Source organism: Metarhizium robertsii, assembly GCF_000187425.2.
Source record: "Metarhizium robertsii ARSEF 23 chromosome Unknown MAA_Scf_1, whole genome shotgun sequence".
NCBI lineage: Eukaryota > Fungi > Ascomycota > Sordariomycetes > Hypocreales > Clavicipitaceae > Metarhizium > Metarhizium robertsii.
This window is the reverse complement of record NW_011942149.1, coordinates 3,903,119-3,917,793: the sequence shown is the minus strand read 5'-3', so window position 1 is coordinate 3,917,793 and position 14,675 is coordinate 3,903,119. Positions and strand designations below refer to the sequence as shown.

Sequence of the window (14,675 nt, the reverse complement as noted above, 5' to 3'; positions counted from 1 at the left end):
GAATACTGCACCATCGCAAACAAGCTCCCTGCTCCGTCACCACGACTGTCGCTCCTTAGCAGCATCGCCAATCCCTCCCCCTAGAAGAACAGCAGTGCTCAAAAGGCCTCGAAGATACATATATCCGCAGTCATGACGCGCGCCCAGCAGACCATTTCCCTAGGGCTCCTCGTCTCCTCCGTACGACCTTGATCCGCAATTTACGATTTCTACATGTGCGCAGACAGGAGCCCGCTGCTAACTTTTTCCATTTACAGCTATATCTCGCCCTTTACCTGGAGCTGATTCCTCTTCCCGCTCTGGTCCAGCAGCAGATTGTCCCTGTCGTACGTCGCTTTTACCCCCCTAATAGCGCCGAGCCACATGGTTTTCAAACCCCGCTGACGTCTGCAACTTGAAGCTTCCATTCTGGGCCCTCATCTCCTTCGGCGCGCTGCTTCTTTTCCGTCTCGGCTGGGGCATCATGACGTTCAACGATGTTCCCGAGGCGCACCAGGAACTCATGAAGGAAATTGACATGGCCAAGGGTGATCTCAGGAAGATGGGCGTCGACGTCGACTAAATGGTACGCAGTCAATCAAAATAACAGCATCTCGTAATGGGAGACGTTACGTGTAAAGTATAGCACACGTGTGTGGTTCACAAAGACAAGAGATGAGACAACAATGGAGGATTATAATATTTTGCATTGGTATGGTATCATTGGTAATAAAGCTACTTGTCCATCATGCCACCCGATATGTTTCGCTTAGAATCTTTCAAACGTGTCATGGTCATCATGTCTCATGAAATTACAGATTGGTGTTTAGGCACCGGTCAGAAGCGCCACAATGGTTTGCACTGCTTTTCTCGGGGGTTGGCCGCCTTCGATCAAAACCTCGAATAGTTTGGCAAATTGACCAAACACTCCTCTTTCATCAGCTTGCCGCCCTGGAAGCAAATCAAAATATTAGCGCATGGCCGTCTGTCCGAATAACAGTCTGAACACTTACATTTGCCAGGGATCCCAAGGAACAGTCCCATTTTGCTTTGTGCCTCCCCAGTCCAGTCGAGCTCAATCTTCCATTCCAACCGCACAGCCGATTCTGGACCTTCTCCTGTAATCGTTGGGACTGGCACATCGTACGATTGCTGGCCGAGAAAGCGAAAGAGGTCTGATTTGCTGCATGTGTCCAAGTCGTCGTCCTGGGAATTGTCCTCGCCCAGTCCAGGCTCCGATCGCATTCGTGATATCGCATCCAAGTAATCGCCCTTGGCGGCCAGACTCTGCTCTAACTGGAACCAAAAGCGAGCTCGCTGTACTGCCACGCGATACCACTCCCCCATTGCCCAAGATAGGACGCCAACATTATGCTGCATTGTTCTGTTGCAATCTCCGGAGCATATCTTCTCAACAAAGGGCCCGAGCTCTGGTCTTGCGCATGGCTCTAACGCGGGGACCTTGAGTGCCAGAATATTGAGATTCATCGCATTGACCACCATGTCGACTCTAGCTGTAAACAAGCCCGGGACATCTCGAGACCGTAGCGTGATTTGCCTCCGCTGCCGTAGAGGTTGATTTTGGGCAGAGGGTAGAACGGAAACCTGGGACGTGGCAGAGAAGGGAGTGAATAGTTGTAAAAATGGTAAATCGTCTGCAGCCGACATGGGAACAGGGTGATGAGATTTGATGTTTGCTTCATCCGTCTCGGGACTTGGTTGATTTGACACCAATCTTGAAGGGCCAAATGGCAAGATTCCCATGGGGTTTAGCGCTGCTTGTGTCATTTGGTGAGCAAGTCCTGGAGTAGGAGCAGTTCTCGTGGCGACCAACGTCTTTTGCACCAGATTTAAAACGTCCTCTTCATTTTCAGGAGCCACAATTCGACCTGCTCGCTGCATAACCCGGATGCGCTCGTTTTCCCGGGCCGCAAGTTCGATTTCTCTCCTCAAAACTGCAATCTCCCTCCGCAAGCGGTTTCTCTCCTTCAGCTTGTGCATATTCTTATCAGACGCAGGGACTTGGCGAGCGGCGTTTGTGTTGGCATTTAAGCTTCGGTCCTGCAACGGCAGCTCTCTCTGCACAGCAGAGCCAGCCGGACTCATCGAGACGCCAACCCTCCTGGCCGGGGTGCTCACGCCGCGCGGTTTCAACGGTGAACTTTTCATTGGCGATTTCTTTTTCTGCCTGTCTCGGTCTCTCCATCTAGGGCTGCTATGGATGCCTCGCGGAGGCGTTGAAGATACAGGATCTGAGACGGCTGGAGGGAGCTCTGGTTCCGGGGGAGGGGGTATGGGCACCCCAGTGATGGGCTCTCGTCTCTGCATCCGTCCGAGAAAAGGATTTAATTCATCGTCGCCTTCTGGTGCGGGGGGTGGAAACGGTCTTGGGCTTGGTCTTATGGGTGTTCGAAGTGGTGGCCCTGCCGGCCCAGCCTGAGAGCTCGTCGCTGGTCGTGGTGCACCTCCAGTCTGTTCGACTGTATCTTCCGGTTGATTGGATTCGCTCGCTCCGATGTTGCTGGCTGCTTCTGGCGGTGGTCGAGCAGCACCGGGCGTCAGATTGCTGGGTGCTGGGGCTGTGGTTGTGACTTTTGGCGGCGATCGGAAAGCTGAACGACGTCGTTCCAATATTTGCGGGTTGTAGCGCGAAAGGCTTGCTCGAGTGGGTGATGCAAAGGATGGTCTAGGTCGTCGGTTGGGAGACCGTGACGTTGTTGTAGTTGGTAGGTTGGTTGGTGCTTGAGCTGCAGGTCTTGATGCCGCTGTTGGTGCCCCAGGGTCTGGAGAAACGCGTCTTCGTTTTGGCGCAGACTCTTCCATGTTCGTGGAAGAGCTCACCGGATATTATGGGGCGTGAGCATGGTCAAAGGACCTCGCACTCTCAGAAATATGCACAGGTCAGAAACGGCTGGTTTACAAGCAAGCGCCCTCTCGTGATGGTTGGAGACAAAACCGTAGCAACTGACAGATCGCGTTACCCCCAAACAAACCAGCTCGAACGGCCAGCTCAGGATAGTGGATTCAGTGGTTGGCGTCGAATCCCGGCCAGAGGCTCTACTTCTACTAGCCAGTGCAAGCAATTGTGGGGCCAGATTTCATCGTTCCATGTCGAGATCAAATTGGTGTCGGTCCACTTGACAGTTCACACGCGACCTTGACACGCATCCATCATCATGGGCCCTTTTCCATTGGGGCGCTACGGTTACTCACAAAAGATGGAGTGCTGCTCTACAACATGGCGCACTCAATTTTAAACAAACTGCTCTGCCCTTACCTGCTTGAATCACACCGTTTGACATCTAGAGGCTCCACCTCCGCATGGCGGTTTGGCTTGATGGTTTCAATGTTGCCTCGTCGCCAGCTATTTACATGCATATGATGCCTCTCACTTCCAGTCATAATTCCATATTTGACCTTGAACGACCCGGTTTTGGTCCTCAAGATGGTGCGTGCGGCCATACATCACGTCGCCTATCATGAATCAACACTAAAACTAGGCGAAGGTGAGACCAGCAACGAGAACTCCAACAGCTTGCTCAGTGTGTCAGTACGTACATTGCCCCAAAGATGGGGGAGAATTGTGCAAAAACAGGCTTGATAGGTCTCGCCGGCGAAATGGGACATTCTCGATGTCTATTATGTGAGGCCCAGAATCTCGTTTGCTCAAGGCCCGGAGCTTTCGCAGCGTCAACTCGGTCACTAGCCATCCCGACAGAGCAGTCAAGGACCGTGGAACATGTCTTGAAGAGAGAGCCCATCGTTAGTCCTAGTATTTGGGATGAAAACGTATGCGTCGAGCTTGCAGAATTGTGCTTGACGTACACCCATGACCAGTTCCACTCGTTATTCTACAGGCCGAGCTTTATGCAAGACCTCGACATGGAAAGACGCCAAAAGCGATTGTATATGCCATGATGGTCCTGTCGGGAAGGTATTTCTCTGTTTCAACGCCAAGGACCTTATAATTCAACGCATTAGTAACCTCAGTTCAGATTCTCGGCAAACCCCGTTTTGCTAAGACGCCGTCTACACACAGAGCCGAGCCATACGCCAGAGAGAGTGAGGCATTGCTAAATCTTTGAGACATCTTAGTATCAACTATTCAAGCCTGCGTCCTTCTCGGCGCTGTGAGTACAAGTGATGGTGAGGCAGCAGCAGAATCTGTTTTCTACCCTGCGGCTTACGGAATCGCAAACTGTCTCGACCTGCCGACTCTCTCTTCGCCCCCGATTCTTGACGGAGTTTGCTCGACCAATCGAGGCGAAAGAGCGGCGGTATAGCGAGAATACTGATGTTGGTTTTGTTACATGGATTGGAGACAGACTTGGCCAAATAACTGGGATGGCATTACTAAACAATAATCTACATCGTCTTCAGGAGTCGGCAGGGAAACACCCGAGCATCTTCTATAGATACCTTCTTAAGTACCTAGGTACTTCCTACCTTTGATGCTATCTAGTTCATTGTTTCAAGCTACATCTCGTCTCTTGTGATGCTGGACTATATTTCGACACTGTATTCTGTCTTGTCAGTTTAAACGCAACAACACAATTAATGATGCTTCGGAATTTTGGCCATGGCCCACTCGGCGCTACCCACGCCAATTTCCACAACAAACGGCTTTCCATAGTCTGGTGCATTAGAGCCCTCGAGTCCATCTGCGACAAAAAAAATCGTACTTTCGGTCTTTATCTGCAGCGTCGAGGAAACACAGCAGCTGTGTAATGCCAAAAGGTTGTATCCATGGGCCCCATGCGGGCAGGCAATTGGTTCCACTGCATGACCACCAGACCGCATCGGTCCCATCTCCAGGCACCATCACGTGCTACAATGCCGGTTCGGCGGCCAATGCAACGCCCTGCACAGCCGAATGACGTTTTCCGACGCCTTGCCGCCGAACCCGCAAGTTTGCCCCTCGAGACACGAAAAAAAGAACATTAAAGAAACAAAAGCGTCAACCAACCTCCTCCGGCCCGGCGCATAATTCCTTCCCAGCATGACACGCTCACAAATTTCCACATCTTTAGAATAACCATCTTTCTCGTGAGCCAGAATGCCGGCCTCGGCGAGAACAGCCACCTCGCGGCTGCGCCTGGTCCCGCGCATAGCCGCCCCGGCCAGGAGGAGCCTCGCGACGTCAACCGCCAGCGCCAAAGACGAGCAGTGGCCGCAACGAACACCGCTGGGCGCCTACTACGCCAGCATACTGCGCGATCCGATCCCCTACCCGTTCGCCCACAAGCCCGAGGAGCCGCCCAGCACAGCGGACCCCAGCGTCCTGCCGCCGCACAGGCGACCGGCGACGACGGCGACGACGACGACTCCTCCGGCGCGCGGGCCCGAACCGACGACTCCCCCTCCGCAGACGGCGCAGGAAAAGGCCCGCATCATATTTGGATCGCGGCTCCTCGGCCCGGCGGAGCAGGCGGGCAGGCTGGCCTTGAAGCAGGCCAAGTCGACGTACGTGGCGGGTGTGCTGGTGCCCCCGCAGCCAGAAGAGCCGGACAACTGCTGCATGAGCGGGTGCGTCAACTGCGTCTGGGAGCGGTACCGGGAGGACATGGAGGAGTGGACGGCGAGCAAGAGGGAGGCCGAGAGACGGCTTCTTCAAGCCGGCAGCAGGACGGTGGGTGCTGCTGACGGCGGAGGGTCCGAGACGAGTTGGAGTGCGCCGGCGGTTGGCAGCGGTAAGATCGCCAAGGATATGTGGGATGACGAGGTCTACCGGGGCGTACCTGTTGGCATTAGGGAGTTTATGAAGCAGGAGAAGAGGCTGAAGGAGAGGCATGCGCGGGAGGGTACCGTTGGTGGGTGAAGCGGTTCTTGGATGGGATCGGGTGCGTATATATTGGGAGGGGGCGAGGGCACATGAACGGCGTTATACACGACATGATAGACGTATTCCAGTATTTCCTAGCACATAGCATCATACCTTGTAGAGCGTATATACATATACCAATGTGTATTATTATTTGTCCTTTTTTTTTTCATTTTCTATATTCATTGAGACACCCGCCTTCTAATCTATTTTGGTCAACAAGTTAAAAAAGAGAATTCGCGAGTTGATTTAAATCCCGCTCTTGGTCTCGGCATTCCTGTCGTGCTCATCAATATCGATCGCCTCCCAAGGATAGTTGATCCAGGCATCGCCAACGGTGACGGCAGCCTCGTATCGCGTGGCAATCATGTCGTGGGGCAAAACGCCCTTCTTGGGCTTGTCCTTGTTCTACACAGCCAAGCTTGTCAGCACACAACTACCAACAACTGATGGCAGAGTAGAGATTCGAGGGCACATACGTGGAGAACAAAGATGCAAAACTCCGTCTTGGGCTGGTCACCACCCATGCGCTGACGAGCCGCCTCGACATCCTTCTCGAGCTCCTTGACGGCGTATTCCAGGGTCGTTCGGGTGTCGTCGACCTCGTCGACAATGAGGATGCGCTTGCCGACCAGGTTCTCCATCTGGCCCAGGGCAGTGAGGTCGAGCCACTGGGTACGGGTGACCTTCTTGCCGATCTGCTCGACCTCGGTATCCTCGCCGAGGGACTCGTACAGGGACAGGCCAATGGCCTGGATGGGGATGTTGGGAGACCCGGGCTTCTTGAGGAAAGATCGCAGGATCCGGGCGGGAATGTAGCCGCCGCCGCCGATGGCAATCATGAGCTGGGGCTGGAACTCGCCCAGAAGACGGTCGGCCGACTTCTGGCACAGCTTGTGGACCTGGGCGCAACATGATGATCAGTGAGCTTGTCGCAGGCCAGCATTGCATGTTGTACTCGGTCGCTACGCTTTTCCTACGGTGGATGCAACACTTGCGATGCACGAATGAAGCGCCTTTTTCGCCCATTTCCAGTCACACTTACATCGTTGTAGGTAACGTAGATCTTCTCGACGTCACTCATGGTCGGCTTTGGTTCAAGAAACTGTGTGAGAGAGAAAGGGCAAAAAAAAAAAGTGTGGTGGGGGGTATCACGAAAATGGGTTATCTTGGAGAGAGCAGGGGGGGAAGTTGAGCAACGGAAGCCGGATCACAGAGTCAAATGAGTTGAGGCGTACGAGCCTAGTGGGAATGGATGAGGCAAAGTGCCCGAGAAGGGAGAGAAGGGGGAGGAAGGAAAGAGAGGAAGGGGGGTATGGTGATGTCGCGCGTCTCAAGAAGTCATAGTTTTTATACACCAGGACTCAGGATCTGCTTGGCCGCCTGCTCCAGGTGGCCGCGGGGCTCAGTGCTGCCCAGCGCCACCAACCAACCAGACCAGTTGACCTCATGCCAGATTCGACCAGACACCACATGCAGCGTGACGGCTAACATTTCAATGTTGGCCTCGAGACGTCGCGTGAAGTCAGCATTCCACCTCTGTACTTGCGATGCACGCACGTGCAAGCTCTCCTTGACATATCTAGGTACCCGACAAGCCAGCACTGGCCGAAAGCCATGTGCACATGCATTCAATATCTCCCCTCCAGCTCACAAAAGTTGCCCCTCCATTCAATACTCCGTCACTGTGGGCCCCTGCATAACTTTTTTTTTTTTAAATTCTTCCAACGCCGGCCAAGTCGAACGGCCCTGCTCTCAAGTGCTGCTTCATTTCGGAGGTCTCCGACGATGCCGTACCCAAAGCAGGCATTGGACCGCGTGTAGTGGAATCTCCAGCCCTGGACTGGGAGAGCAGACTTGACCTTTCAGACATGGACCCATTGATGAATTCTAGTGGCAGATGATTTCACATCTTGTGCTACCACCGGCAGGCACAGGTACAGCCGGTGTAAATGCACCTTGACGATGCATTGGGTTCCTACCTAGGAAGTTGCGGCAGTTACATCGGCGGCAAGGCAGAGAATAAAAGGGGCCTTTTGCTGCCATGTTACGTGTTCATTCACCCGAGTTTTGCTATCGCCCAAGTACTCAGACCTGCCGAGATAACTTGTGGCACGACTAGTAAAGTCTCGACATATATTGGGATAGATAAAATACTATATATAGGCACGTAGAAGTGTGAGTGTTCTGATTAAAAAAAAAAAAAAAAAAAAACCCCTCCCACCCCCCCGGGCTAGAGGGGCAAAAAAGAAAACATAAGCTGACAGAACGGGGATTCGAACCCCGGCCACTTTCGTGAACGGAACGCTGCTTTTCGCAGGCGAAAGTACATATACTGTGCTTGAGACCGTCGCCATAGACCACTCGGCCATTCTGCCTTAGGCGCTTGTTGTCGTAAGTCTCGCTATTGCATACTATACACTCGCATTGATGTGTGATTCACGCCTTGTTTTATAGCCGAGTGAAACTTGCCGTCAGGCTATGATTGTGAGCATATTAGCATTTGTGTTGTGTTTTGTCAGGCAAAGAGCGGCCCTGATATTTTGTTTTCTGTAAAGGTGCATTTTAATTGGCGCTGGGAATTCTTTGATAAGGCAAGGCTCATGCGTGCATGTAATCAAATATTGAATGTGTGCAGTATATTTCCATTTTATAACATGCCTACCTGAGGTACTCAACACAAACCTAGGCTAACATAAACTAGTATAATATAGAGTTACGATATAAGTTATAATTTCGCAAAAGGCATCATGCCCAATAGACGTCGGTTTCGCAGTCCTTGCGAATTGATGAGCTTGCACAGCGTGCACAGGGTAGGTCGTAGAGTAGAGCAAAGCAGCAACCTGGGGTCAATAGTGTAATATTGCGGGCCGTCAAGCCGGGATCCGACAGGAGATGCAACGGCCCAAGACTCCAAAGACGAAAATCAAATCAAGGTAAATTGTACTTGAACGTCATCCATGACCGTGTTCATGTCAAACGCACGGGTCATGACCGACGTTTAAGCTGATTCACCGGTGTAGTACAGAGTACGTCAACGATACCTTCCCCAACTCGAACACCGAACCAAAAGCTCAACTCAGCCACCAAACCACGGCCGCCCTCGCAAACCCAAACACCCCCACCCCGAGCATCATGGCCGCCGTGCCCGCCGCGGCCCCAATAACCGCCCGGCTCCCCGTCTCAAGCGCCCACCAGACCACGCAGAGCCCAGCCGCGCCAGCCACCGCCAACACTCCGGCCTGAACCCCCAAAAACACACCGTCAGACAGCCCATCAGCCATGTCGTAGGCCAGCATCGCCGCCGCGGCAAGCAGACCGAGCCCCCCCAGCACCGGCTGGAAATACACCCACAACCTAGGACACAAAAAACCCGTTAGCAAACTTAGACAAACAAGCATCAGCGGGAACACTAGTAGTATATATATATAGACATACTTGTGCCAAAATCCCGAATGGTCAGCGCCCTCGCCAACCGCAACGCCCACCCACACGCAAAACACGCCCGTAAACACGACAAACTGCGCCGCCAGCACCGTCGCATGCACAACCCCCCTCCTGAGGCTCCCCTCGTCGCAGCGACACTCGGCGCTTTCTCCGCTCTTGCTCCGCTCTCTGTCCGAGTTGCTCGTCCACGGGGGGTCGTCCACGGGGGGACCCGCGTCAGCGGCAGCCCGGCGACAGTCGCGTCCTCGGAGACCACGGACGGACGCGCCTCTCCCGCCCTGCCGCCGGGCGACTCGTCGCGGACCTGAATCAGCGGCACCCTGGGCGCGGGTGAGCGATGCTGCAGTATGCCCGAGCACGGCCAGGGGTTTGTAAAGACCGGCAGGGAGGAGTCGCCGGGCGGGGAGGAGATGGACACGTACTGTCGCGAGGGGCGGCGAGACTGCAAAAGGGGCGTGAGGAGGTCCTCTCCCTCTTCTCCTTCATCATCTTCTTCTTCGCCCAGGGGGAAACCGTAGCTTTGTCGGATCGAAAGGGGACTCGGCACAGGGGGCGCGTCGTCCATTGCTGCATGACGCCGTGTGAGCTGACGAGCCGTGAGGGAGAGACGGGCGGAAACAGCAAACCGGATATATATATCTATATATATATGCGGAGAGAGGCAAACAGGGAGAAATGGGGGACGAGACTTGGCATAATGTTCAGATTCCTCGTACAGTCAGTCATCTGCCTATTGTCCTACATGGCCGGCTCGCACATTCACTGTGCGCCGCAAAAGAATCCCACTTCACGTCCTGCCCACAGTCTCTTACAGCCGTCAATATTCGTTACATGCATCAAGGAAACAACCTGGGTTGAACATGACCTACGCTCTCCTCCTCCTCCGTCACCAACCATGCAACAGCTCTTCATTCCAGATTCATGTGTGCTTCATCCCCAATACCCCATCGGCCGCCGTCCTTGCCTTGCTTTTGTAATTCCAACTCCGTTTCTAAATCTAGCCCGCTGGCATCATCGTCGGGTACTGGCTCGGCAATGTTCCTCGGTTGGCCCTTTTCTGCCAATGTGCTCGACTTCTCCACCGCCCGTCTCCTGAATGACGAGGGCCAGAATGATGATTTGGAAGATGTGGAGAGGATTGATGCACCGTCGTCGTCGGTGCCAGGTTGGTCAGTGGCCGTGGGTTGCGGCTCGGCACGAACTGGTACCATTTTCTCATCAGAAGTAGAGTAGCCCTTCTTGTAGTCCTTCTTTGGTGACTTGGAGGTACCGTTCTGGCCCGGCACAGGTTGTACATGCTGGTCTGATTCATCGACTTCAACGAGCTCGGCATCTCGGTACCACTTCCGTCGCCGAGTCCACTTTACCCAGCCGTCCTGACCCCGTCGACCATATTGCCACTACCGCGCTGTTAGTAGGCGTCCCAAGACTTTGGAGTCCCTGAACCTGTTGCCTCATTCCTGATCAGCTCACCTTGTTGTCATAGTATATCCAGCCGTTCTTGCCCTCCTCGCCGTCATAGTCGACAGGTCCTTTCTCATCAGGCACACCATCCACTCTCCACTGACTGCCCTCGACCCATTGCCAACGCATCCTGCTCCCGTCCTCGACGTCGGGCAGCTCAAACTCATCCCTAGACGGCACAGGGTTGTTGTGCTCGTCAGTCCACGCAGGCCGTTCGTAAGCAAAGAGACTCGCTGTCCAACCCAAACCAACCCAACGACGCTGGTTTTCGTAAATGATGAATGTGAACTTGACGCCAGAGCTTTTGCTGCGCCCAGCCTTGCGGTTCCCTTTGCCGGCAGCGGCGGCGTGGCTCTTGGCCGCTTCGGCAGCCAGCTTGTGTCCGGTCTTGAGAGGCCCGTCAAAACGGAGCCCGGTGATTGCTGCTGCGGACCGTCTGACAAGCGAACTCCTCCACAGAAGAGTTCTCGTCACTCTCAAGGGCCTCGCATGCCAAGTCAATAGAATTGTGCCAAACACCAAAACAACACGACGAGTGGTGATGACGTGGAAAGGCGGCATTGTCAAGGCGAGCCAGAAGGGAGTTACAATAAGAAGTCTCACAAACATGGCTGTCAAGGCGGGTTTCGTGGTTGCACTCGTGGGGGTTCGCTGCGTGCTGAGAAAGTCTGTCATTTCCAACAATGGTTCCATCAGAACATTGCATCGACCGGTAAACTCCTTTAGCGTCTCGACAATCTCGTCAAGCGTTTTCTGGTGTTTGGTGCTTGTGATTTCAGACGCAGCCCTTTGGTGCTTAGCCTTTTTAGAGCTGGCCCCTTCGCCGTGGGACGCGGCAGCCGAAGCGGTGCTGACACTAGACGCATCCTTGGTCGGTCGAGCCGGCTCAGCCCAGCCGCTGCTGCTTAATGGGCTGTATCGTCGTCCATACATGCCGGCGATGATGACCATGCCGATAACCACGGGGCCGGCTCTTCGCACCACGACATCTCCATATAGCACTACCAGCCAAAAGGCTGACAGCAGTAGAAAGCTCTGCCATGGATCACCGGTGCTCCATGTCAACAGGCCAACAAACTTGTTCAGCGGCAGCAGAAAAGGGTGACTGTACGCAAGAGCACGGGTGACTTGCGGTGGAGTGGCCAGTAGCAGCGGACTCTTTTGATGGACTAGGATGTTCGAACGGCGAGCAGATCGCGAAGGCGTCTTGGCGGACAGGGTGACGGGGGAGAAGGAGGCGTACGTCGGCGGCAGCCCGGTCGCGTTCTGCGACTCATATGTCGAGGCCGAAGAGGCGTCGTCGCGTGAAGACATGGGCAGGTCTAGGTGCGATAGCCACGGAGATTCCTGGCGAACTCGCAAAGTGTTGTTGTCAGCAGCTGCCAGCGATAGGAAAACCGACAAAGTGCCCACTCGAGGACTGGGACATGTGCGCGATCCACCCAACGGTGTCTTGCCGTGTCTGCTAAGGGTCGTGTGTGATGGTAGAAGAGACAGTGGCTGGTGCAGTTGATGTGGTTGATGTGTTTGGGAGCAGACTTGTGGTCCCGGCAGCGGAGTGGTGCGTGGTGGTGACGTGAAGGTCAAAGGTCAGGGCGCCTGGCGACTGCAGCGAATGCCGAAGTTGAGAGGCGACTTTTGATGCACAGGTTCAAGGTCGTGACATCACATGCCAAACGCCCCACGATGACCAGGTGCGTTGGCCACACACGACCGACCACCACGACAGCAATGCAGAGATGAGCGGGAAAAAAAAAAAAAAAAAAGAAGACTCCGAGGGCAGATCGGGGGCCGGGACATGTTTTAACAGGAGAACAGGGGAAAGAGACCAAACAAAGTGACACTCACAATTGCAGCCATTTAAGAGCTGTGGTGGCGACGGCAACACGGTTGGACCAACTTCCCCAAGCGTCATCAGCCTGAAGAGTCAAGACGACGGGTTCGCAGCAAGGCCTTGCGAGAAGCCCGATGAGTAGGAGTGAAGGCGAGAAGAAGACACATGCAGAGGACGGGGCAAATTAACTATTGTCGCATGTCCTCGTGGCCTGAGCTGGGAGCTGGGAAAGAAGGTCATGGACGGCACCAAGCATGCAACCCGGGGGGGGACTTGAACACCAGAGCCCGTTCGCGAACAATACAGCCTTGCCACGAGGTCCCAAGTGCTCAGTTTGTGACGCTGTGGTCCATGGATCATTGGCCTCCAGCTTTTCCGCAGCCCAGCCACTTGCCCTTGGCCATTCCGAAGCGATGTGATGACAGACGGAATCTGGGGCGCAGCCGAGGCCAAAGGCGCGCGAAGCCCATGTGAGGCGGCTGCCATGGCCATGGGTCGTTTGATTGGCCAGCGCCACTTGTGCTCGCGAGGAATTGCTCCAACAGGCTGGATTAGGGCGCGGGGCGAGCGGGCACTCGGCGCAATCGGTGCCATCGGCGCAACCAGATGCGGCGTCGACCTTGGTTCTGGATCTGCTTCCAACCGTCTGTCCTGCATCTCCGGAACGGCAAAATACATGTACTACTCCGTACAGTCGAATGCTTTGCGTCTGCCGGCCTGGTTGTTCCCCCGGAGCCATCAAACCGCCACAGGGTCTCCCGGCCACGGATCTCAAGTCAAGGTGTACTCCGTACCTCGACCAGTTGACACTTGTGCTTGCTCTACCAAACACGGAGTAGTAGGTACGTCTACTGGTAGTACACGAACCAACAGTCGACCAAATAAATACAAAGGAAAGTTTATTCGAGAGATGGGCTAGCGGTTAAATTATTCCCGCGGTATATAACAAGACTGCGTCAACATCCAATATCCAGAAAGAAACCATTTTCATAAACCATATCGCCATCAAAATCACCCCAGCCCAGCCATGAGAAACATTAGTCGTAGCGTCCATCCACACTCTTTTTTCCAATCGCGCGCATCAATTTATTTCCATTGAACAGAAGGAAAGAATCATCAAGTATTCCTTTTTTCGTGGTTATTTTCGTGTTTTCGTTATTTTTTTGTTATGTTTTTTTAATCATGCATCTAATTCTCCCCTTCTCCCCACGAGCAGTGCTACTCAAAGCCTCTCGGGACGACTGGAGGATGTTGTCGACTCAACATGATACAAGGCGGCGACAACTGTGATTCCAATCACTGTGATCGGCCGCATGAGGTGCAGGAGCCTATCATTATATTGTCAGTAACCACGTTCCTCTTATACGTTTGCAGGTTGGAGGTGGAAAAATCAACATACAGCTTGAGCCGCAGTTGCAGGAGCTAGCAGAGCCAGAGCAGCCACAGTTTCCAGCCATTGTGATGTGTGTTAAAGGTATAAGACCTCGAAAAAAAAAAGGCGGAGAAAAGTTTGTAAAGGTGTCTTTTTTTCGAGATGAATCTCTACTTGGTGAAGAAGGAAGAGGAATCCCAGAGACTCTGGTGAATGGGCGAGCGTCTTATATAGACTAGGATGCGCGGTTTGTGCGGTGGCGGCAGATGAGAAAAACTGCCACCTTTCAGCACCGATTCCAGATTCGAGCAGTGGGGAAAAAGGACGAGGACATCATGCTGGACTCGACTCGACTTGCCGTCCCTGGGGTCGTGAGCTGTGGGGGACTCGGATCGACCAACAAAGCAGCTCCAAGTCGAGGCCATCGCCGTCATCAACCTGCTCCAACAATCAGCGGATCCGCCAACCATCCCTTGATCTCTGGAACTTTTAGAATGCGGCCGGGGTGGACACTTGCGGTGGGAATCATTTGATCGCAGTGGGCGACAGCTGCTGCAATGGCATCGACTGATTTGCTGCGCGGCCAGACGCACTGCAAGGTTGCCGTGGGACAGTTTTCCATCAGCCATGTGCACCCGCGTTTGGCGTCGCCTTTGTCCTGGTCTTTTGCCAAACGCTCTTCAACGCCGGGCGATTTTCGCACATGCCGTCGAGCCGGTGTGTCTTGGTATTTTACCACCCCCAACACAAAACCGCCG

At 54.0% G+C, this 14,675-nt stretch overlaps 6 protein-coding genes across 6 annotated transcripts; 2 read left to right on the top strand and 4 right to left on the bottom strand.

Moving 5' to 3' along the window:
* Positions 1–132: 132 nt before the first annotated feature.
* MAA_02341 (Dolichol-phosphate mannosyltransferase subunit 3) lies at positions 133–562 on the top strand (the record flags this gene model as incomplete). The annotated part of the gene is made up of 3 exons (XM_007820339.1): positions 133–180; positions 228–326; positions 401–562. 3 exons carry the CDS (start codon positions 133–135, stop codon positions 560–562), a joined length of 309 nt encoding a protein of 102 aa, XP_007818530.1.
* A 243-nt stretch (positions 563–805) lies between these two features.
* Positions 806–2,802, bottom strand: MAA_02342 (uncharacterized protein; the record flags this gene model as incomplete). The annotated part of the gene is made up of 2 exons (XM_007820340.1): positions 806–930; positions 993–2,802. 2 exons carry the CDS (start codon positions 2,800–2,802, stop codon positions 806–808), a joined length of 1,935 nt encoding a protein of 644 aa, XP_007818531.1.
* A 2,233-nt stretch (positions 2,803–5,035) lies between these two features.
* MAA_02343 (Oxidoreductase-like protein) lies at positions 5,036–5,797 on the top strand (the record flags this gene model as incomplete). The annotated part of the gene is made up of 1 exon (XM_007820341.1): positions 5,036–5,797. The coding sequence occupies one exon, from the start codon at positions 5,036–5,038 to the stop codon at positions 5,795–5,797; it is 762 nt and encodes a 253-aa protein (XP_007818532.1).
* Positions 5,798–6,049: 252 nt separating this feature from the next.
* Positions 6,050–6,884, bottom strand: MAA_02344 (xanthine phosphoribosyltransferase 1; the record flags this gene model as incomplete). Its single annotated transcript, XM_007820342.1, has 3 exons — positions 6,050–6,208; positions 6,280–6,702; positions 6,846–6,884. 3 exons carry the CDS (start codon positions 6,882–6,884, stop codon positions 6,050–6,052), a joined length of 621 nt encoding a protein of 206 aa, XP_007818533.1.
* A 1,990-nt stretch (positions 6,885–8,874) lies between these two features.
* On the bottom strand, positions 8,875–9,812 carry MAA_10696 (uncharacterized protein; the record flags this gene model as incomplete). Its single annotated transcript, XM_011412414.1, has 3 exons — positions 8,875–9,157; positions 9,239–9,567; positions 9,627–9,812. The coding sequence occupies 3 exons, from the start codon at positions 9,810–9,812 to the stop codon at positions 8,875–8,877; spliced, it is 798 nt and encodes a 265-aa protein (XP_011410716.1).
* Positions 9,813–10,155: 343 nt separating this feature from the next.
* On the bottom strand, positions 10,156–12,025 carry MAA_02345 (peroxisomal membrane protein Pex23-Penicillium chrysogenum; the record flags this gene model as incomplete). Its single annotated transcript, XM_007820343.1, has 2 exons — positions 10,156–10,647; positions 10,721–12,025. 2 exons carry the CDS (start codon positions 12,023–12,025, stop codon positions 10,156–10,158), a joined length of 1,797 nt encoding a protein of 598 aa, XP_007818534.1.
* Positions 12,026–14,675: the final 2,650 nt, after the last annotated feature.